Here is a 22,475-nt window from a genome sequence, read left to right as displayed (position 1 = left end):
GCTGCATGGAGGTCAAGTCCAGCAGGGTCCAAGGATAAAATAAGCCAAGGGAAATATTTATGAGCTGACAACGGCTGCCACGGCTAATTACAGTCTGCAGAGACTAACGATGGTCTGAGTTAAGATAATTCTTAGTTGGTAGAACCTCTGTCATAGGAGCAGGACAATATCTTCGCAGCCGAGAAGTGAAACACGCACAGGAAATCTCCACTTTCCATCCTCCAACAATGGATGTATTTGCCGAGGGCAGAATCGACCTCATCATAGATTTGGAGTAATGATCATGTCTACTGCTTTTAAAAAACAAAGCAAAGTAAAACTCAATAGATCAAAGAAGGAACAATACAGATTTATTATTTTTCAACATATGGACAAATAATAAAAGTAGCTACAATTTAATAACCCTATTGTAGGATTTTATTTTTTATATATATATTTCTTGGCTGCAATATTTAGAATTTTGCAGTTAAGGCTGTGGTTGTTTTATGGTTATTAAATATAAACATGGTTTTCATCAGGGCTTTTCATAGACATGTGGCAGGTCACCACAGTGACACGTTCATGAGAGACCTTTCACCATTTCACATAAAATCTGTCTGACTTTGATGTACTTTATTGCTGCTTGCATTTGTCTGTGTTTGCATACTTTCCCCTGATTCATCATCACCCAGCTCACCCCAGGCTTGTTCATCCCACCTAATCCACCATCTCTGAGAATATCATTGCACGCGTCTACCGTGCAAAAGACATTCCTCATTTTCAACTCTGCATCTCTCCTACAGTGCCGACCGAAATGCCTTCATTTGTAGTACCTAACCCTATAATGGACTCTCTTTCCCAGGCTCCCCTCCGATTCTGCACCCCTCTCTTCCTGTCAGCAAGAGACCAAACCTGGTGGGGAAACCCAGTGACCACCATGGTGAGGTTTACCACCACAGAAGCATTAGGAGAAAAACTAATTTAGAAATGAGATATTTCTCTCTTCTTATTTCAGTAAAGGAAATGTATTTATTCACTTCCCAAATTGATATTGAATACAATGTTTACATGATGATTTTGCTTCAATTCAAGGCTTGCTATTTGTTTTTTTGTGAACAGGTTTGCTGAAGCTTGATGTCGTTGTGCATACCCTTATTTGTTTCACTCCTTTCCTTCTTCAAATATTTGCTTCTGCAAATATTTGCTGTAATACATGTGTGTCCAAGAGTATGTGTGTGTGTGTGTTTGTGTGTGTGTGTGTGTGTGTGTGTATGTGTGTGCAATCATCCTGTGTCTTCTCCTCTCTCAAACCGCACAATGCTGGTTATGCAACGATTGACCCCTAATCTCTCCCACCCCAGGGACAGCGTGCTGAGTTCCTGTGACGTGCGTAGCGTTCAAAGCGGTAATGCATGGACAGCCCCAGATAGCAGTGAGCTGATCTCTTATCCTTCCCGCCCTCCTCTTTCCCTTTAGATAAACCCATGGATCTCAAGCAGGGCGAGAAGGAGTCCATCCTAAAGCATTTCCCCCTGGTGACGGCCAAGCCCAAACAAGAGCGCAAAACCACAACCACCTCTTCTCCAGCATCTAATGGTACTGGTGACATCATTAATGACTGTCTGTTTGTTTATGTGTCCGGGAGACCTCCATACATGGTTTCACTGTAAAAAGTAAATTAGTCAATTAGTCAATTAGAGTGTGCATGGTTGAAGGTGGACAATTGGTGACTGAGAGAGAGAGAGGGAGAGACACAGAGAGACAGAGAGACAGAGGGAGAGAGACAGAGAGAGACAGAAAGAGACAAAGGGACAGCAAAAGAGAGATACAGTGAGTTGAGAGAGAGAGAGAGAGAGAGAGAGAGAGAGACGGAAAGAGACATAAAGAGAGAGAGAGAGAGAGAGAGAGAGAAAGCGAGAGTGTGCTAAAAGGATAAAATGAAAAAAAACGAAACGAACAAGGGACAGGTAAGACAGCGAGGGAGCGAGCCAGAGCATTCACCACTAAATGACCACTCAGCGGTGCCAAGGCTGTAAAAGAAGGAGCACAGAGAGTTCCAGAGCACGTCCAACCTCACGCCAACTCTTCTCACACATTTCCTCTCAGTCACCCGGTTTGATATCTCAGAGAACTCCACCATATTCCGCTCCCAGCCTGCGTCGGACGTCGACGCCATGGGCAAGAAGCGCTTCGTGGGTGAGTTCCGCCCCCCCCCCCCCCACTTACATTAATATGCATCGGCTCCCACATACATCATTTCATCCCAATCAGCCTCTGCCTGCTATATCAATGTCTCAGGGGTTGTGTGCTCATCGCAGAACACTGAGCTATAAGCAGTCTAGTGGCCGCGCCTCATGGCTGTTTGCACATTCAGGACCTTTTCGAGATATCATCAAAACCTTTCAGATTCTCATTATTTTATGTTTGAATGAAAAAAGGTTCCTAAAATACACACTGCTCCTACAAGTCTCTCACAGACTCATATGCAAATCAGGCAACCACAAGTAGGGAACCGCTACTTTTTCTGAATCAACCATAACTTTTCTTTTGCTTTTGGTTGGGTGGCCTTCCCTCCCCTCGGCCTACGCCACAGCCCCCCATGTGGTCTACAAGACGGACAAGAAGCCGGACGAGCCCTGCTCTATCACCAACTCCCTCACCTTCTTCCCCGACGAGGAAGCGGGCGAGCAGAACGCCACGGCGGCCCCCCGCCTGCCCCCCACCAACCTCACGGTGGTGACGGTGGAGGGCTGCCCGTCCTTTGTCATCCTCGACTGGGAGAAGTCGGACAACGCAACCAGGGGTACGCTCGGGTGGTGGTCACCGTGCACAGTGTGTGTGTGTGTGTCTGTGTGTGTGTGTGTGTGTGTGGGGGGTTGGGGGGGGGGGAGGGAGGAGAGGGGGTGTGGAGAGAGGACAGACAATGGAGAGGAAATGGATGTTTTGAAAAGACAGTTCAGACTGTTATGACGGGAGGTGATGTTTGGACTTTGGCTTGGTTTTCTTGAATGCAAAACAAACCCACGCACACAAGCACGCACGCAGTACAAGTACAGCCGTTTCCCATTGAGGCCTCCTCACACAAGGAGTTCATCAGAGCTGGTTAGCCTTAATGAGGCTGTAATGTATCAGGGGAAGGTCTTTCATTCATTCATTCATTCATTCATTCATTCATTCATTCATTCATTCATACTAACAGCGTGTCAGAGAGGAGGAGGCCACACTTCAGGATGCTCCAGGCTAAGTCCCTTTTGGTTGGTCCTGGATTAATAGCATTTAGCCTAATGTTCCCATCCCTCTTGAAACAACGAGGGTGCAATCTGCACTTAACCTCACATCTGTACGATGCCGTTGGGTCTTTGAAGTGCCAGACCTCCCAGACTCATCTGCGGCAATGTTTGTGTCGCTAAACACACTGGTGCCTCTTTTTGGTTCAGAGTACAAGGTGATCTCCACGACTAAAGGTCCCCATGGGGAAGAGGTGTCCATACTGACGACCAACCAGACACACACGGCCGTGGAGAACCTCAAGCCGGAGAGCAGGTAAAACACACACACACACACACACACACACACACACACACACACACACACACACACACACACACACACGCGCACGCGCGCACGCACACACGCACACACGCACACACGCACACACACACACACACACACACACACACACACACACACACACACACACACACTACAGCGCAGGAAAGGGCCATGATCAACTTGAAGCTGGTGATGCTGCGAAACGTGTTCTAAAGTGACAGACAACAGGATCTACAAACGTCAAAGAAACTTGACACATCACAGAGGGATGCGTCCACTTTTGTGTAGATTGCACTTCCGCAGAGCGGGAAAAGCCGTAAGCTCGTTTAGCTGTAATTAACCGTAACTTGAGTGCACGGTAATTGGTGACTGGCTTGGACACATGAGAGTGCGGTAATTGGTCACCCGCTGGACTCCGTAGCCCGGAGGGTGAATAGACACCACCTATTACAGCTGCCTAAACAGGAATAGTAGGAAATAGGCTGAAATTCTGTGAGATTGCAATGGATTAATGGCAAATGGAATCATTTAGCACTTAATGTGAGCCTTGATAAGCCTTAATAACATCATTAGAAGTTTGTTTGTTTTCTATCACTTTAAGATTGAGACACAATGATCATTGCCTTCATCTCCGTCGGAAAATCCCCAGGTTTCAGGTAGCTTTCTGAAGAAATGAAAGGTGTCCCCCTTGCGTTGAATTGCGTTGTTACCAAAATTAAGATTGAAGATCAAGTGTGGTTAAGAACTTGGACTGATAAAAGTTGCAGTTGCATACTTCAGCCAAACCCCTTGAATAAACCCTGTATATTCTTACAATGTGATACAATTAATGGTCCATGTGTTTTATCATTGCATTGCGACGATGCACTTGAAACGTTCATTTAAATAATGAGGTTAACAGTATGTCATGTCAACACATAAAAGGGAGATTCTTGCAGAAACATGCTGACTTGATATGGCCCTTTTTATGTTTGTTTTTTTTAGGACCAAAGGACTAGAGCTCATTCAAATACTAAACTTTTGTTTTACCATTTGTTGAGTAAAACTAAGGGGATTTCTACACAAAATCATAGTAAAACTGGGTGGAGTTTCTAAAAAGTGTTTTTATTTCATTACAGTCGGCCCTAGCTAGCATCTGGGACTCCAAATTCACCAGAACCTTCCTGAGGTCCCAGCATGCTGGCTCAACAGTTGCCAGTACATTTGAAAAGAGCACATGGAATAGTCATTAGGTCTCTGCGTGCACACATCCACATGTGTGCACGTGTGTGTGTGTACTGAACTATAAAAAAAGCGTCTCGTTTTCTCACTTTAGGGGATGGGAGTAACCCAATCTTAAACCCACAAAAACCTACGGAAAGCCACTAGCTGTTCCATATTTCACATTTCACTTAATGTAACTATAAATGCCTGGAAGGGATGTGTGCCTGCCTACACAACATAAACTGAGAATAAAACATTTTCAATGGTATTCCAATGAACTCAGGATGGATATTGTGTCTTTGTCAGTCCATTGAAGTAACAATATGTGATCTGTCTGTGTTTTCTATGTGTGTCTGTTTTTCCCCCTCAGTTATGAATTCACCGTGTTGCCAAATAATGAGCATGGATCTGGACCGCCCAGTGAGCCTCTTCGTTTTGAAACAGAGTCAGGTAGGTTTAAACCGCCGGTGTCGCGTTAAAATTGTACCGGGGGCGAAAATTGTACCGGCCTACGTCATCAGTTGTTTACATCTTGACAACCTGCCTGGCAACAAACGACGCGATCGTCTGTTGCCGGGCAGGTTGCAAAAAACATTCGGCTCATGTTTCCAAAAGACGAAATAACATAATACAGATAACGGATCGCTAGATAAAACTTGTTTTTACATTATATTTGTATTGTATTTAATTGTTTAATCGAATAGCAACAGACAACGCGATCGTCTGTTGCCGGGAAACGGGCGATCGCCCCCGGTACAATTTTAACGTGACACCACCATCCTTTTCCCCCTCCACGTGTGTCATTTTCTGCACCACACCAGAGAAAATCCCTATTAACTGGAGCTAGCTGCAACAGTGTACCTGGGATTACTCCTTCCAGAGTGCGCAGTGAGGGCTCTCTGTGGAGTGCTCATAACGACACTCTGATTAGTGTAGCTTAGCATCTCCAGAGGTGAGCATTTACGCTGTTGTGGGGTCTAATGATTTCAACATGGCCGAGTGGTTTCCAGAAGAGGACTGCCATTTGGGGCCAGACCGGCTGATTAAGACCCAGGGGTAACTTGGGCTTGCCAAACATCTCCTCTGGCTCATTTAAAACACATGCACACACATCGCTTAGGCCATAGTCACCTGACCTACATTTATTAATACTGTTAATCCCCTAATGAGACAGTTAAAAACAGATGCGGACCAACAAACATGCGATAAAAGCTGATTGTTATTCTCTTGCGGACACATCCTTCTTTGTCTTTGTTTTACTAGGGCCCAACAACAAACAAATAAAAGCAGAGTGCCTGGGTTAATATCGGCTGGTCTTTTAACAATCAAACCCCACATTTTGAAAGCTTACATTTAATGCCAAACAGGCATTGATTCTGAGAAGCTAATACAAAAGCAATGTTCTTTATCAGTGGAATTAAAGAGTGATTCAAAGAGATAAAAAAGGGGTTCCTGTTACTAACTAACTCATTGCTCTTCCACTCTGTGTCTCTCCTGTGTGCAGCCGACCCCAGGGTCAGCGAGAACGTCTCAGGTGAGTCCCCTCTGGGTTATTATTTATGGGGTGCCCGTCATATAACAGCAGGGGAAAGGTGTTTTAAGTCTCGGGGCTCCGAGTATGGCCTCGCAGATATGCGCCTCTTCGATAGAAGATCACATTTACAGGTTGACCTCATGTCTGTCTGTCTCCTGTGCTCCGCAGGGAAAGACGCCATCTGGACTCAGTTCCCGTTCAAAGCCGACGCATACTCAGAGTGCAATGGAAAACAGTACGTGAAGAGGACCTGGTACCGCAAGTTTGTGGGCATCCAGCTCTGCAACTCGCTGAGATATAAAATCTACCTGAGCGACTCACTCAATGGTAGGTGTGTGCTGCTGAGACATGGACGTATCATCAGGGTGAGCCTTTCTACATATGATAAGAAACTAATGGATGATCCAAATTCCCTAACATCTTCCTCCTAGCCATGTGAATCCATCCAGATATTCAAGTGTGCGTTGTGCAATGAATATCAGTCTGGGCGTGGCTGGGCAGCCATTGATATCCATATATGGGTGCAACTTTATACTGTTAAAAAAACTCCAGCCATTCAGATTAAACACGTATTCGACACACTTTTTCTGTCTTTGCTTTGGCCGACTCCAGTTGGAAGTAATCTCTTCTCCTCTGAGAAAAAGCCTTCTGTGTATATTTGTTAATCTTTTAACATCTTTATCTGGTTTACCTTAGATGAAATAGCTTCTTGATCTCTCCCGTCGATTTCTAAGCTTTCCTCGGGTGCGGAGGAAGGTTTTATATTCTGCAGACTGGAGGGCTCCTTGTTCATCCTCTAAACGCCCCTAGCGCTGATTGGTCCTATCACTCCTTAAACTCTTTCAATGTGCTCGAGGCCTGAGTACTGATCTGCAGAGATAAACAGAATGTGAACTCGTAAGATCCGGATGGTTTCTAACAAAGCTATCTTCCTCCCCCATTAGGGAAGTTCTACAACATCGGAGACCAGACTGGACACGGTGAAGACCACTGTCAGTTCGTAGACTCCTTCCTGGATGGGCGTACCGGCTCACAGCTAATGGCTGACCAGCTGCCCAGCAAATCAGGTAGGTCACACTGTGACGACAAAAGGAATTGCTCCTGGGCTCCTCATAGAGAATGTGAAGTTACGTCACGTTGGGGGCCAACTTGTGGCCCCAAGACAGAACCAGCAGTATTCTGTTCCTGCAATAGAGGAGGGTGCACTTTCAGTAGTATTTTGGTGGAATAAATCTGTAAACGTATAAGCAGGTACTATTTAAGGTATTTAAAGCTATTAAACTAAGGGGACAAACAAGGTTCCTAGAAATGCAGTCCAAGTAATGCAGAACTAGGACTGCGATCCAACAGAGGCCTCTAAACCTGGAGGGTTCACCATAGTGTTATAACACTGCGTTACGTCAACTTTACATATCCTATGTACAGTTACGCTAGCCTAACTGTAACTGTACATAGGTAAATAGGCTTAAGGGAACTTCATCTGTCTCTCTCTCTCTCTGCACCAGGTTTCTACCGAGCCATGCGCCAGGAACCTGTCCACTTTGGCGAGATCGGCGGGAACTCTCACTCCACCTACGTAGGGTGGTACGAGTGCGGAACGCCCATTCCTGGAAAGTGGTAAATTCAACGCAAGGGGGACACCTTTAATTTCTCCTGAAAGCTACCTGGAAGTTAGGATCACATCACCGACAGAGAGAGGGAAGAGGGAAGGGGGGGGGGGGGGATGGAGAAAAATAACAAAAGAGTGGCTTTAGTCAACGCACCGGTTCACACAGAGGGTGGTGGGCCGCGCTTTCTGGTTGCCATGGACACCCCGGCTATTGTTGGTTGCGTCTGCTTAAAGCGGAGCCACTCTCCGGTGTGTTGACGTGTACAGGAACATTCAGTGTGGCGGGAGTCTGTCTGGTCCGCACGGCCCTTCATTTCACTATTTATCAAACATGATGTCAGGCTATGAGAGGAAACTTCTAGAGTTTCCAAGTGAATATTAAAATATGATCTGAGAGAGAATGTTGGGAAGCTGGCTCCCATAATGTAGTTTGTATAATATAATTTATCAAATAATTAACGTTAAGTGTATCATCGTGCTGCCTTTTGAGACGAGACAAACAAAAAACTGTTCAGCCGTACATGCATGACATTTTTGTACACACACAAAAATGTTGTCATTGATTGATGTGCATTTAAAGAGAACCTAATGTACTCAGGCCTGTATTATATTCCACAAAACCTTCTGCTGGCCCTAAGGGAGTATTAGCATTTGCAGTTTGCACTGTTGTTCATTTGTGTATATGGTGAAGTAATGGCAGTGTTCAGAATCAAGTGTGAATTTCAGGTCTTCCATGTCCTTGCTGCAAACAAATTGTATTAATTTTAAGAAACGATGTTCCGTGGGGTCCAAATACAATGTATTTTTTTAAGTTTTCTACCAATGTACGCAACCAATATTACATTATTTGTTTGTACCATTTAATGATTTGAAATAGTGTACATACATCTTTGGATTGAGGGGTATTAAAATAAATTGTTTTGCCTACAATAATAACAAATCTGTTTGTGGAATTTGTTTTTTCTTACGTTCATTACAAAAAATAAAAAGATATCTTCAATTCGGGCATGGATTTCTATGCTGTTGTTGGAGTTCAACCCCATACGTACAGGAGGATTTTTATGGGGGTAAAAAAAAAACACACTTTGTTTCAAGTTGACACAGACCATACACCTAGGCCTTGTATATCCATATACGCCCTCCTATGAAATACCCTTAAACCCATCTCGCTCAATTCTTCTCACTCAGGAAGACAGCTTAACATGAGACACTCACCGCACTCCCTCTCGCCACAGTCCAGCAGACCACATCCCTCGGTCAAGAAAATAAATATGAAGACCACGGGGCCAGGTTTTCCCAAATCGGGGGAAGGAGAGAGTGAGACCTGGGAAGCGAAGCTCAACAGACATGAACTCAGAAACCACAACGAGGAGGTGTAGACAGGGCAAGCGACCGAGACGAAAGCTTTTCCAGGTGCAACGAAATATCTCCACTAAAGAAAACTCTTGGGTCTCAATGTTTTATTAGGTTCCAGAGAAAAAATGTTACAATTTATACATTAACAACTAATATTACAGAAAGGTGTGAGTTTTTCCTTTATTTGATATATTAGTAAAAACGAGTGACCGGATAAGGTGATAGAAAGAGCGAGAGAAAGTAATTACAAGAAGATAAAGAGGAGATCAGGTTAATCCTTTCGGGATGCCAATAATCTGCAACCTTGAACCATCGCTCACATAAACTAGTGTTTCCAACGCAGGGCAGTTTAAACAGCAACATAATTAATACACATTGAGGGACATCAAAACAAAACCAAAACCTAAAAGGTGCAACATTTTATTCTATAAGAGTCTTCAAAAGGCATCTAACCAACAAGGCCAGTTAGACGCTTCCATTATCAACATTATCTGTTTGCCGAGCACGATATATGTATATATATATATATAGATGGATATTAAGGATACACCGATTTCAGCAGGAAAAATAATGTTGATCATGAAGGACGAAAGAGAAATAAAAAGCTTGTACGACGACAGCCTGTTTGAAATCTCACAGGGGTGTGCACGGAGACAGAATTAAAACTACACACAGACAAACGCTGGAGGCATGGTGATCATTTAGCAGGCCATTCTCTCAGGGTGGGGGGAGCAGGGGAATAACTAAAAACAAACTAAAACTATCCAACAGCGGTCAGAATGTTTTGCTGGAGAGGCAGCATGGAAACATACGACAGACCGGGGGGGTGGGTGCTTCTAATAGAGGGGGCAACTTGTTGAACAGTGGGGGGGTGGATTTGAACACCATGTGAACGGCGACCAGGCCACGCAGAGCCTGGCGCCGCACAGGGTCGGCCTTAGATGTATTGCGGAGCTCCGGCGCCCGGTTAAAGCAGCATTTATCGGTACCCGGGCCCCGGCTGAGTGTAGCCACCGCCGTAGGGGGGGCGGTTGCGGGCATAGGGGTTAGCTGACCCGGGCGGAGGGGTGACATTGCTGCCCGGGGGCGGGGTGTACGCGGGCCGCGGCTGGTACCCTTGGCCGGGCTGGGCGTTGGGAGGCAGGCTGTAGTTGGCCGGCTGGGAGGCCTGGGCGGTGTAGTTTTGGGGAGGGAAGGCTCCCGGGGGGTACTGCTGAGCCCCCTGGGGTGGAGGGGGCTGCTGCTGCTGCTGCTGCCCGGCCTGGAAGCCCGGGGTAGGGGCCTGGCCGGGGGCCGGGGCCTGGGAGGAGGCAGGGGGGTAGTTCTGGAACTGCTGCGGCTGCTGCTGCTGTGGCTGTGGCTGTGGAGGGCCAGGCTGTGGTGCTCCGGGCTGGGTGTTGTAGCCTGCTGACAGACGGAGACGGACACACACACACACACACACGATAAGGTTTTTTATTCCTAAAGCACTGACGGAGCATCAACACACAGCATGTCAGCTATGGGCCGACCACCATGCTTACCGGCGTACTGCAGCCCATACTGCTGCTGCTGGGGGGGAGCAGCAGGCTGCTGGGGGGGGTATCCACCAGGAGCCTGGTACTGCTGATAAACCTGACCTGCAGTTTAAAGAGGAACACACCGGGTGGGGTCAGTGGGGGAGCTTTTCGAACCATGTATGCTGTGTATAAGGGGAGGAGAGTATTGACAGAGCAAACACTAATGTCTCCTTGTGGGCCGTCCTGATAAATCGAGGCTGACGAAAAACAGCTCTACACCAATCCTTTACCGTCTCATTACATTGCCCACATCCCCCGAAACAAACCCATTACAAATGGATACCTTTAACAAACAACCGTAACCGATTATATGTAAAGACGGGCCTGCATCTGTACATGTGGAGAGAGCAGCACCCGGCGGCCTGAGCGACCACAGCTGCTCGCGCCATGATAAAACAATTTGTTCCTAGAGGCCCAGCACCCAGCTCTCCTCACGGCCAGCTGGGGCTCTCCAAGCTAAACACCGCAGCATGCAGGTGCCACGGCGGACAGAAACCAATGTACACCAAAACACAGGCGTGCTCACGCACTCCAGCATTCCTGCGCCGTGTCGTACTGACGTGTGCTGGCGCGGCGCAACGAGTGGCTAGCCGCAGAGGCTGAACATAACGCAAGTCCACATCGCGGGGGTAACTGCGGTCGATGCTCAGAGGCCCCCCCCCCCCCCCCCCCCCCGTGTCTGCCGAGGCTAACGTCCAGCGGTCAGGTTACCCATGACTTCACCGCTCCACGCCGCTTATGAATACACATGTAGGACGAGTGCTGTCACTAAGAGCTCAGGACCCTGAATAGCCTGCACGCTGATGGGATTGATTCATTTAAAAACCTGTGGGGAAACATTTCAGCATCGTGTTTTTACTTATCAATACCTCCCCCCCATTTGACACAACACAACGCAGACACAACTCTGGCTCGTCCATCGGGAGGAAAACATAGAGGTTTTTTGGCCGAGCTGGAAGTTCTCACAAGGGGTACGTCAGCAAACCAGGGTTTGTTTCTTTATGAGAATACTTCACACTGTCCAGCCTGGCACGTACAGCCCCAAAAATAAAATAAAAGAATGACACCTAAAAGATAAATAAATGAAGGCACAAAACTGTACCTGAGACATACTGCCAAAGGGGCCCTGCAGAGTTCAGTGGCTTTACTGTGGCAGTAAAACTGTGAGCGCTGGCTTTCCACCCTTTGAGAGATAAAGGAGCCCTCCTCGTCTCCTAGGAACTGAGTGGGAGACCCCCGGCCATTGGGAGGAGGACCCTGGCCTTGGAAACTCCCATGTACTCTGGGTCAGAAGAGGCCTCTGTGTTTGGCCGCGGCTGCCGGGTCTAAAAGCTTGGCAACCGCCGAATATCAACAACATATCTCGTGGTGCATGAACGCCCTTCGATTACGACTCGACAATGGGGAAACTCTTGCTCTTGAAATAAGTCTTTCAGGAGGATCGGATTCCATGTACGCGCCCAACGCAACGGCGTACCATTTATCATCCCGGGAGAAATTATTTGTGTAAGGAGACCCAACCACACTGTGGAAGGCAACACTAGGATCTGCATTAATCCGCTGTGATCCGGGTGAAAGAGTGAATGTGGCAGCCATCTGTTAACCCGCTGACAACACCACTCACATCCTAGCAATGAGCTTTACTTTGTTTATTTCCCCGGTGCGAGCGGGCCGGGTGCGATGTGTGAAATTGGACGCCCCCCTTGTTTTCTTCAGTCTGCTATCCATCACCCCGTTATGTAACTGATGGAAGGATGCACTGCTGTCAGGCTACGTTTGGCCCGCGGTGCTCAGAGCTTGTTTAACTCCAGCAGAATCAGAGAGTCTCTCTGTAAAGGGGGAAGAGGGGGGGCGGGAGGGGACCGCTGGGGACCTCTTGAGGAGAGACAGCGAGAGCATGGCCTTGGAGTTAGAATAAACAATGCCGAGGAACCCTCGGGGATATCAATCTGAGGTTTAGCGAGAGAAAACATCAGTGCCATTTGCTTTAAGAAAGTAAACGTTCTCCGTCAAAACACACCTCCTCGTGTTTGGTATAGAGCTGCTCACGTGACGGTCCACGCTGCTCTCTTAGCGCAGGGTGTTCCTCTGGTCGGTGGAAAACCTGCTGCTAAGAGGCCTCAGCGACACGACTTACGATGTGGAGTAAATAAATATACGTTTGACATCTGCTTATTGATCTTGTGAGCCGCATTCTTGAGGTTACAAGTAATCCGATGAGGGTTGATCTTAAGACACACACAAACACACATTTGGCATCTTCACCAAATTTTGTGTCCACGGATTGACCTCAATGGCACCGATTCCCCCATGGACTAGCAGAACGTGTCAGAGGGCATGTCAGAGTGGAGAGGGAACAGGGCCGAATCTCAGGAAATCCCGGTTCGGAATAACTTGTTCTCTCGGCCAAGGCAGTGTGCCGACCATCTGCTGCCTTGGAAGGCAGGGAAATAAAGAAGAAGAGATGGAGAGGGATGGAGGGAGGTGGGGAGGTATGGAGGGAGGGGGTGAGGAAGACAAATGATTGGTAGTGCTCCAAAAGGATCCGCCACGTTGTGCATGAAAACCCTGCAACGAGCCAATGCGTGAAGACATTCGATTAGAAGTGAGTTTTTTTAAGATGTTGTTTTTGGACACCTTCTGGTACGATGAGGTCAGGGTGGAGCATTAGGTATGGGATGGAGCTCCAGGAACTGTTGGAGATTCAGGGACCTGCTGAAACTCTTGTTGTCATGTTTTTCCAACCAGGGGTTTTAAAGGTTGAGCTGCAAGATAAGCTCCATACTCCCAATGCCAGCTTGATCCCGGTGGTACCCCAGAGGCTTCAACTGCCAGGAAGGAAAAAGTGACCATCTCTCCAAAAGATCATCATGGACTCTTTCCAAATGGTTGAAAACAGCCCAGACCCATCCTGAGGCCGAGCTGTTTCGGTGAGAACCGCGTTTCCCTCTAACGTGGTGTCCGTATACATGACTGATTCCTCCCATTGGCCCCATGAAACTCAACCCGAGGCACTACAGATCTTGGCTTGCGACCATGGCCCAGCCAAACCACAGAGCTGCTGGTGGGAGAGGCGAGAGGGAGGGAGTTCGCTCTGCAGTCAGGCGAGCCAATGACGGTACTGCAGGTGCATTTAGACGTCTGCGATGTCCAACAAGTCTGCAGCTCTGGATGTTCCGAATGGATTGGAGAATTTCCAATCAAAGTTCGAAAAGAATACTGCAGCCTTAAACTTTTCCTTCCAACCCTTCCTTTCCCCAACTTGATTCGGCTAATCAGTGGATTATTGATTGGGGTTATTAGTGAAATCAAGTGTGCAGGAAAAGGGCATTCTCCGACATTTCATGTGCAGCAGAAGGGCTGACCACCGTTGCGCAAACGAATGTTAAAGGCAGGGGAGTTTAGAATAATACTCCTGAAAAGCATCACAAATAGGTTGGATCTTTCACTCCCTTCACCGCAACACTAACTCACTCATTATTCTCTCCCTCTCTCTGATCCCAGAGGAGATAGACTTACTCGGAGGCCTTGGGTCTGGGCCTAGCATGAGATAAAAATGACACTGAAATTAAATAATGTTGCTCGGAAAAGCACACATCTAAGAGATAGCATGGTATTCCTGATGAAGATGAATGCAGGAGTATTGTTGTTGTACAGTATTGACTTAGATACGCACAGTTAGGTATTCTTTGAGGGGAGGGGGAAAGTCTGTACTGGCTCTGTACCCATAAAGGGCGAGACAATAATTGACCCAAAGCTAGTGTTCCACACAATAGCATTTAATCGCTCCAAGAGTTTAAATGACTGACTGTGAGTCACACTGCGGCATTGGGAAGCCTCAATAAAGCCATTCTCCCACACACACACACACACACACACACACACACCAGAAAGATAAATTGAGGTGTGTGTAAGCATGTGTGAGGTTTACTTTTTAAGCAACACTTATCTGCACGCCCACAATAATACAAAATTCCATTTTAGCAGCGTCCATAATTCCAGACACCAGCACATGAAAAACAGCAGAGGGTCGTTTATTTTGACACCAAGTGTCTAACGTGAGTGTTATTAAAGAAAATATATACGGGACCAAAGGGAGCAAAAAAACAAGCCTGGGTGGTAGACCGTGACACCAGTGGTCAGAACCCACCGCAGCACAGCACTGTGGCCAGAGAAACCACAGAAATGCATTCCCTTATAAAGACTACTATGGAAAATACTAAGTTAGCCAACGGCTCCACCGACAGTTATATCATAAACAGAGCTGCCGCTCGGACCGACGTTGAGAGAGCGGGAGAGAAAGAGTCTCGTTCACCAGGGGGTTGGACCATACAGAGGCCCGTTTGCGCACAATTACAGAAGGGTGCGCCGAAAGCACAGCAGTCAAATCCAAATTAATCAGTAAAGTATATTAATTAAAGCAGGGCAAGAGGTCCTTCTGGACTCCTATTATTTACGTGTGATCTGTTCAGCCAAACCGGCTCTTCTATCATCCCTCATAATAATTAAAAAACATTCTCCAGACGACAGAATGTATTATTAATACACGGTAATGTGTTCTTTTGATGTGCATCCCTGGGTCTGTACAGTGGATTCATACTCATGATTTATGCAATATAAATGTATACACCGACAACTTTGATGACATTGATTATGCATACCTGTCATCTATGTTATGCATGAATTTGAGCCGACAATACATGCTTGTGTGGGTGTCTACGTTGTGTGGATGCATGTGCTCCCGTCTCACCGTCCATGGCTGCAGGGGCTCCCGGTTGGACTGCATAATGAGGGGTCGGCTGCTGGGGGGGAGCAGAGGAGGAGGAGGCGATGCTGTCGGGGGTTCCCGAGCGCTCCTCAGCCACTACACCAGGGGGCGCTGAAAACACATACACGCACAAAAACAAAAAGGCATTATGAAGACACACAGGAATATTGGCAACCAAATATGGATCGATCAAATAAAAGCACGATTTTAGGCCTTGTGTTAAAGCATGGCACATTAACAAATCCACAGAACGAATGCGTGTTGAATAATGGGTCGACACCCTTTGCATGGTCATGTCTGGCCCTGACTCATCCCTGCAGTCATGCCATCTTTCCGTTCCTCCCTTGAAATAAAAGAGAAAACAGGAAGACCAGGTTGCGTTGCTAGGTGGGGTTACCTGGGGCCTGGTCCTCACTCAAGCCAAAAGCAGAGATGACGTTCTTGCTGACCTCCTCCTGGATCTTCAGCGGGTCGAAGGCCGACATGCTGGCCGCGCTGACGGGCGGGGCCTGCCTCATGGCCTGCTCTGCCGCCGGTGCCTTGCCCTCACGCCCGTCCACCATTTCTAATGGGAAGAGAAGAGGTTGAATATTGTCTGAAGACAAGGAAGGAATGAAGAAGAAGGTGCAGCTCAAAGATCTGAACACAGGACAACGCTATATGAGCTATCAAGACCACGCCAGCGAGAATCCATGACGAATCACTAAAAGAAGCCTGACTGTTCACCACAACATTTTTGGATCTGAATAAAAAGAAAATTAACCATGCATATGATATGGCCTGCAGGCATTTTCCTTTGATGTCCTTTCAACGATGTGTGTGCGAGGATGGAAACTCGCAATTTTATGCATCGTTGCGATCCATCCCCCCCGTTTCAAGGTTCAAAACATATATATATGATGTGCATTCACTTCGAATAATGCCTTTAACAGCCGCAACTGACGTCAAAACCAGACACACATAACCCTCATCCTGATGGGAAATGAGAGAGAGAGGTGGAGCCTGGTATCCTGCTGCCAAATGAATAGCTATCCTAAAACCCTGGGACGTGTGTGTGTGAGAACAGAACATCGCTCTCCAGAGCCACAGCAAGGCGTAGGAGGGGAACCGGGGGAGAGGAGTGGTTTGAGGGCGTCAGGCGGGTTGGGAGGGGCTCTGTACCGCTGTCGGGCGCGCTGTCAGCGAGGCCAGGCTCCGTGGGGGGCTCCAGGCTGTCCAGCAGACTGTTGACTTTGTTCCGGAGCTCGATGAGTTCCCTGCGCAGGTGCTTCACCTGACTGGACTCCAGGGGTCGTGGCTGGCCGTTCACTGGAGAGAGGCGCAACGAAGAAGACATTAGGGAAGTCACAACATGGTTTATGTCACTCATTGGGAAAACGGGTATTTTTTACAAGCTGAACAAGGCGCCCTTCTGTGCGCTTGACCCTAAAGAGAGTATTGGACAACTGGGTCTTAATCCCAATAACGTCGGCGATCAATCAATATTAATTGCGATACAATTTTCCACGATGATATGTTCTTTATATACATTTCCGATGTACATTTAACAGCACCAATCTCTGTTTTGCCGTTCTCCCCAAAACACTACGTAAAATGTTCCACTCTGCTGCGCATGCAGGTGGCGTTCTTTTTTTGTCTTGCGAGTACCTTTTCGGAGGTGGTCTGACATCAGGACCAAGGGCGATTGGTTGTTTGGTGCTCTGTCTGTTGGGCTTTTCGGACACTTGTATTATTGTATTATGTCATGGTGTGTGTGGATGGTCAAACTCTTTGTCTTAGATTAAGTATCCCCGTACACATATACTATAACGTTAATGCTAGGGTGTGTGTGGACGAATGATGAAGCTGTCGATGTATTTAATGTCCACTTACGAGTTAGGGTTAGGCTTCTCTGACCCCTTAAATAATTTAAATATTAAAGGGGTTAAGAATTTACGGCCTTACCACCATGGACACGCCCGATCTCGTCTGATCTCGGAAGCCAAGCATGGTCGGGCCTGGTTAGTACTTGGATACTTATACTTATAAGTAGTGTCGGATGGTGGCCAATAGGTGGCACTCTTCCCTCTGTCCTTAAGATCAATCCCGATGCCCGAGTACAGTGCGGGGACACTGTGCTGTGGAAGCCGCCGTCCTTCGAAGGAGACGTAAAACCGAGGTCCTGACTCAGTGAGGTCATAAAAGATCCAAGGGCACTTATCGCAAAGAGTAAGGGTTTTCCCGGTGTCCTGGCACAAACAGGCTCATTCAATCTGGCCTCCTAATCATCTTCCTGTATAATTGGCTGACTCATTAATTCCCTCACTCTCCACTCCAAGCTGGTGTGTGGTGAGCGTTAGTGAGGTCCCCCCTTCACTGTAAAGCGTCTTTGAGTGTCTAGAAAAGCCCGACATAAATTCAATCCATTATTATTAATATGATGCTACGGTTTCTGGCGCATTTCATACACAACATTGCTTATTATAACAATCAACCGTTACATTACATGTAACAATTACATTACAAAAAATGTTTCATAAGTTTGGCGTGGATTGAAACCATGGGGATAACACAACCCCCTCTTTCCTAAAACACATTCTTTCAAATCAGTTTTGGAGTTAACACACCAATAGACTTATATCGTAATAATTATCATATCAACTGATATGAAGCAGTATATCGTGATGGCCATATTGACTAGCCCTACTTTAAACTCTTTTTCTGAATACCTGACAGTAATGAAATTCCAAAATATCAAGCGGCTGTAATTCATATTTTTGACAATGGCTAAAAAAAACTGGATTTACTGGCTGAGATGTAGTGTGTTGTACTCAGAACTAGGCCCTTGGGCCTGTGCTCCGAGAATGGTATGTCCACACCTATAGCAGGTACCAGGATGGGGTGGATTTCGTTTAACAGGCTCACATTTCACAATGCACGTTAGAAATATGTAAATAACCGGCTATAAACAATAGTCTGACCAAACCCTACATCAGCCCAGCTGGTAAGTCTTTAACACCATTAAGGCTTGCACCAGAAGGAATAGTGCAGAATGTGCTGGTGAGAAATAAACTGCCTGCTTCCATGAATGTATATACCATGTCCTGGGATAAATACACTGTTGACATTTGGTGCTCAACAAAAACACAGCATGTTAATTTCTGCAGGCCACCGACGCACACAAAAGCTGCTTTGCCTGCCATTGGTTTGGTATGGATGGGTATGCATGCCAGGCACTCTCCATATTAAAATCCTACTTTTCATCCTCAGACTGAGCCAAGGAAACTAATTAAATAAGGCAAACACAGGCCCCCCCCCACACCAAACAGACAATGGACGCCGGAGGTCATGGGAAGGAAAGCAGCGTCTTATGCAGGCTATGAATGACAGTTTAATAAACCATAGCTGCAACCACCAGGCCTGGCAAAGTGGTTTGATGTGCAGCACAATTCCTCGGCCCCCGAATGGAGCTAAAGTTACAAGCACGAAAGCAAGTGGTTCTGCAGCAAATGGCATCAACGATGAACCCTGCTCCATTTCCAATGAGGTTGGAAATGAAGCAGGGTTCCACAGTGTCCTATTGGTCTCCACTTGGAGAATGCCAAGTCTCTGTGTGTGGGTGTTTGATACAAACCAGAGACGGAGTGGTTTGAAGGGACACTATCGAGACAGTGGCGGCTGGAACACTCATAATACCCATATAACAACTTTCATTCCCTGAACACCAGGGAATGTCATTTTCCATGCGAGGTCGCTGCGTATGCTGGAGCTTCATGGACTTTTAACAACTGGGATGAAATCCTTCCCCTCTTGTGTTACTTTATAGATTCATCATGACAAGCATAGGACACATTACTTTAGAGTGCCTTTAATATATGCATGCATTATGCATGCATGTCTCATTGTGGGCTATTTAAAAAACTAATTGGAAGGATTTGGGTTGAGTTTATGCAAACAGGTAAAACTAGCACAAACGTTTAGCTAAACACATCTATTTGCATCTAACAAATGCAAACAAGCAATACAGAAATATATCAGGCCAGCAGCATCTGGCAGATTTGGAGAAACCAGAGACCTTGATTGGACACAATCTATGGTCTCGTGCAGGACTAGACTGCCACCCAGTGCCCACTTGTAGTAAGTACCACAACATAAATGTGAGGTGAATTTTTGTAGTTAAATTGGAATAAATAGAATAAATACTGTATCAATATCATCTCAAGCAAAAAGAAAATAAGAAGAAATCCATGTGCTGGATTTTACATTGCGGATGAACACTCGGTAGGTCCCGTTCAGGATGGGAGACACTCAGTGTGATGACGGCGTCTTACCAAACAAAGTGAGCTTGAGTATTCTACTGCACTGGATGGCAAAGGAGAGGTCAGAGCTGTCGAAGATCGTGATGAGGTCATCATCTATTGGGGAGTCGGAAGAGAAAAGGATGATGGTTAAGTAAAACGCCTCACAATACACGTCTTTTTCAGCCAACATTCTTTTCGGCCACCGGCACTCGGCCCTCTCGATCCAGCCAGAGACATACCCTCGTCCTTGTACTTGATGGCCACCTCGTCGCTGCTCTGCAGCTTCCCCCGGAACACGCGCTGCATCATCAGCACCAGCTCATCGTAGGTGATGTCCTCATTATGGATGGGGATGCGTCTGATGTCGTCGCCCAACTGGGCTTTGATGATCAGCTTCCCACTTAGATCCAGCTGGCCGTTCATGGTGCCGTCTGCCCTCTTCTGCTCCCACCTCTGCAGCCGCCACACAGAGATGTCGCTTATTAACGAGACGGTGGACAACGGGAGGATCCCCGTCTCAAGGGGTCCCCTCGCTGTTTCAAACTGTTTTTATTGCCATTCTGATATCTGATATAAGTAGGTTTTGTGCGCATGTTGACAGAAGTTTGTCTTGGTGGGGATGATCCCTGAGGGAATGTTTGACCCAGCATATACAAGATGGTTGTTTGAATGAAGCCATGTTCTCATGACACCATTATGAACTAGAATATTCTGAGTTCCTGACATTTTCGATAGCAATTGAGGGAAGTAATCCCTGGATTTAATCTAGTGCAATCTGCCTTGTTGGGATAGTAATCCTAGCAATCCTAATAAAAAGCTTTTTGTTTTCTAATGTCTAATATCATAAAATGGAGTACTAAAATATATTAGAGCTAGATTAGAATGATTTAACAGGTAGTCTAATGTTAAACTATGTACACACCTAGTTCTAAATCTTTACTGAAATAGAAAGTAATTGAGAGTTGTTTGTTAATATATTAGGTTTCCTGTATGCTAGTATTCCTACAACAATGCCAACAAATACATTGACATTAAATATACAAACTCGTGTTTAGATTCAGGTGGCCAATAGTGTAGACCTGTATTTAGGAAGTTAAGGGGATTAAAGATATTCACAAAAATGTTGTTGACAAAGTCAAGCAGTAGTAATCGCCATGTTTGTATGCATGTTAAGCAGGATCTCTCATTGACCTGCTCAGCAGAAGAAACATCTGAAGGGCTAGCCCATTTAAATGTACCAATACGAGTTCCATACGAAGGACAACTAGTACGTGTATAGGAAGGAACACGCCGAGTACCATCTACTGCACCATAACAAGTTGATGACCAAAATATTTGGCCCTTAAACATGTGTACGCAATGGAAATAGGATTAAGAATAATAACATTGGTTTTAAATACTGATTTGAAAGTCAAATGGGCTACTACAACTTTCTTAAATGTTCGTGCGACTGCTGTAAGCTACGATACAGCATTATCTTTATACAGACTTTGACCCGAAAAACGTACGTTGATAAGACGTAGACAACTTGATTTTAATTGACCTTTGTGAACGTGCTAACGTGATCGTATCAGCGACTACGAACGTACTGATACAATCACTTAAACGTCTTTTCACTATTTCAAACATTATCCACCTGTCATCTCTGTAAATAAATCCCAAAATAATAAATGCATTAACCCTGACTCTTTAATTAACCCTGCATAACGGTGACACACCCTACGGAAATAAAGAATACTTGATATTTATTTCCAGATTAACTCCAATGTCTTATGACAGACAAGTAATTGCCCTGATGCTAGCGATTGTGTGGCTACACTTAACATGTGAGCCTACTTGTAGCAACAGCTGGAAGACAGCACGGAATACTGGCAACATGTTTGATCTTAGTCAACCTGTCAGTTTCTACTAAAGAAACGACACATCAACACACAACTCAAGCTACACGCAACATCATTTCATCTGAACGCAGCGAAGAAATGGCTAGTTTCAAGAAGCTAACAGGAGCTAGGCCAAGGTAGCATCTCAGCTCTACGACCAATAACGACCACAAGAACCGGAGTCCCCAAAAGCAGACCGACCAGACTTTTCACTATCCCATATATGATGACGGTCATCTACTAAACAAGACCACAGGATATCACTTTGAGTGGTATTCTGAATAAACCGGCCGGTATGAATGGCTCCACTCTTTAGCTAATTTCCTTAACGTCGATTGAAGGAATGATGCCAGTAAAAAGGGATAAGGTAGCACAATGAAATGACCTAGGGGAATAATGTCAATAGAACAAATTACGTAAGTAGCAATTGAGTCCGGACACCTGTTTGGGAGAACTGCTGTGGGTTGACTGCGTACCTAGCACAGAGCTATGTAGCTAGCTAACTCTTATTCAGATGGGCTCCTATGATCAGTAACGTGAATATATAATACAATAACTTGATATAATTAGTACATACATAAAGTACATTTATGTTAACTATGACAAACCTGAATCAGAAGACTTGACCACGCTGTTTTGGACAGGTTTTGCTGACACTATGAGTATCGAAATGTGTAAGCTTAGCTAACAGAAGCTGATTGTGAGCACCAGGAAGTAGCGCGACTGTCAACGTCCAACAGTACGTGGCATACGCC

General features: G+C 46.1%; 2 protein-coding genes across 15 annotated transcripts in view; one reads left to right on the top strand and one right to left on the bottom strand.

Annotated features, from left to right (window-relative positions):
• LOC130373206 (target of Nesh-SH3) overlaps positions 1-8,871 on the top strand; it is a 26,232-nt gene extending 17,361 nt beyond the window's left edge. For 7 of the 13 annotated variants that reach the window (XM_056579541.1, XM_056579539.1, XM_056579540.1 and 4 more), the window contains 10 exons: positions 842-919; positions 1,456-1,575; positions 2,086-2,175; positions 2,573-2,782; positions 3,417-3,522; positions 5,105-5,184; positions 6,239-6,268; positions 6,437-6,595; positions 7,213-7,335; positions 7,774-8,870. In XM_056579541.1, coding sequence (XP_056435516.1) covers positions 842-919; positions 1,456-1,575; positions 2,086-2,175; positions 2,573-2,782; positions 3,417-3,522; positions 5,105-5,184; positions 6,239-6,268; positions 6,437-6,595; positions 7,213-7,335; positions 7,774-7,889 — 1,112 coding nt within the window. In that variant the 3' untranslated portion in view covers positions 7,890-8,870. Of the gene's footprint in view, positions 1-841; positions 920-1,455; positions 1,576-2,085; positions 2,176-2,572; positions 2,783-3,416; positions 3,523-5,104; positions 5,185-6,238; positions 6,269-6,436; positions 6,596-7,212; positions 7,336-7,773 lie in introns of all 13 variants that reach the window. The other 6 variants (XM_056579530.1, XM_056579532.1, XM_056579531.1 and 3 more) reach the window with 2 other exon arrangements.
• On the bottom strand, positions 8,234-22,475 carry tfg (trafficking from ER to golgi regulator). 2 transcript variants are annotated; one of them, XM_056579545.1, is made up of 8 exons: positions 22,329-22,475; positions 20,080-20,293; positions 19,871-19,954; positions 16,722-16,868; positions 15,958-16,125; positions 15,543-15,671; positions 10,757-10,852; positions 8,234-10,637 (listed from the first exon to the last, which is right to left on the bottom strand). In XM_056579545.1, exons 2-8 carry the CDS (start codon positions 20,261-20,263, stop codon positions 10,213-10,215), a joined length of 1,233 nt encoding a protein of 410 aa, XP_056435520.1. In that variant the 5' UTR covers positions 20,264-20,293; positions 22,329-22,475; the 3' UTR covers positions 8,234-10,212. The 2 variants fall into 2 exon arrangements, with proteins under 2 accessions (XP_056435520.1, XP_056435519.1); XM_056579544.1 differs by having other exon boundaries at positions 8,235-10,640; positions 22,329-22,469.

The sequence above is a fragment of the Gadus chalcogrammus genome, chromosome 20 (assembly GCF_026213295.1).
Source record: "Gadus chalcogrammus isolate NIFS_2021 chromosome 20, NIFS_Gcha_1.0, whole genome shotgun sequence".
NCBI classification, from domain to species: Eukaryota; Metazoa; Chordata; class Actinopteri; order Gadiformes; family Gadidae; genus Gadus; species Gadus chalcogrammus.
The sequence above is the reverse complement of the archived record's forward strand: the minus strand, read 5'-3'. Positions and strand labels throughout refer to the sequence as shown.

Bases quoted from the DNA above. Each gene is read 5' to 3' on its own strand.
- tfg (XM_056579544.1), bottom strand. From the start codon at position 20,263: ATGAACGGCCAGCTGGATCTAAGTGGGAAGCTGATCATCAAAGCCCAG. The intron at 16,869-19,870 runs GTAAGACGCCGT...GCCTCTCTCCAG, and splicing joins ACTCAAGCTCACTTTGTTTG to TGAACGGCCAGCCACGACCC. The intron at 10,641-10,756 runs GTAAGCATGGTG...TCCGTCTGTCAG, and splicing joins GTATGGGCTGCAGTACGCCG to CAGGCTACAACACCCAGCCC.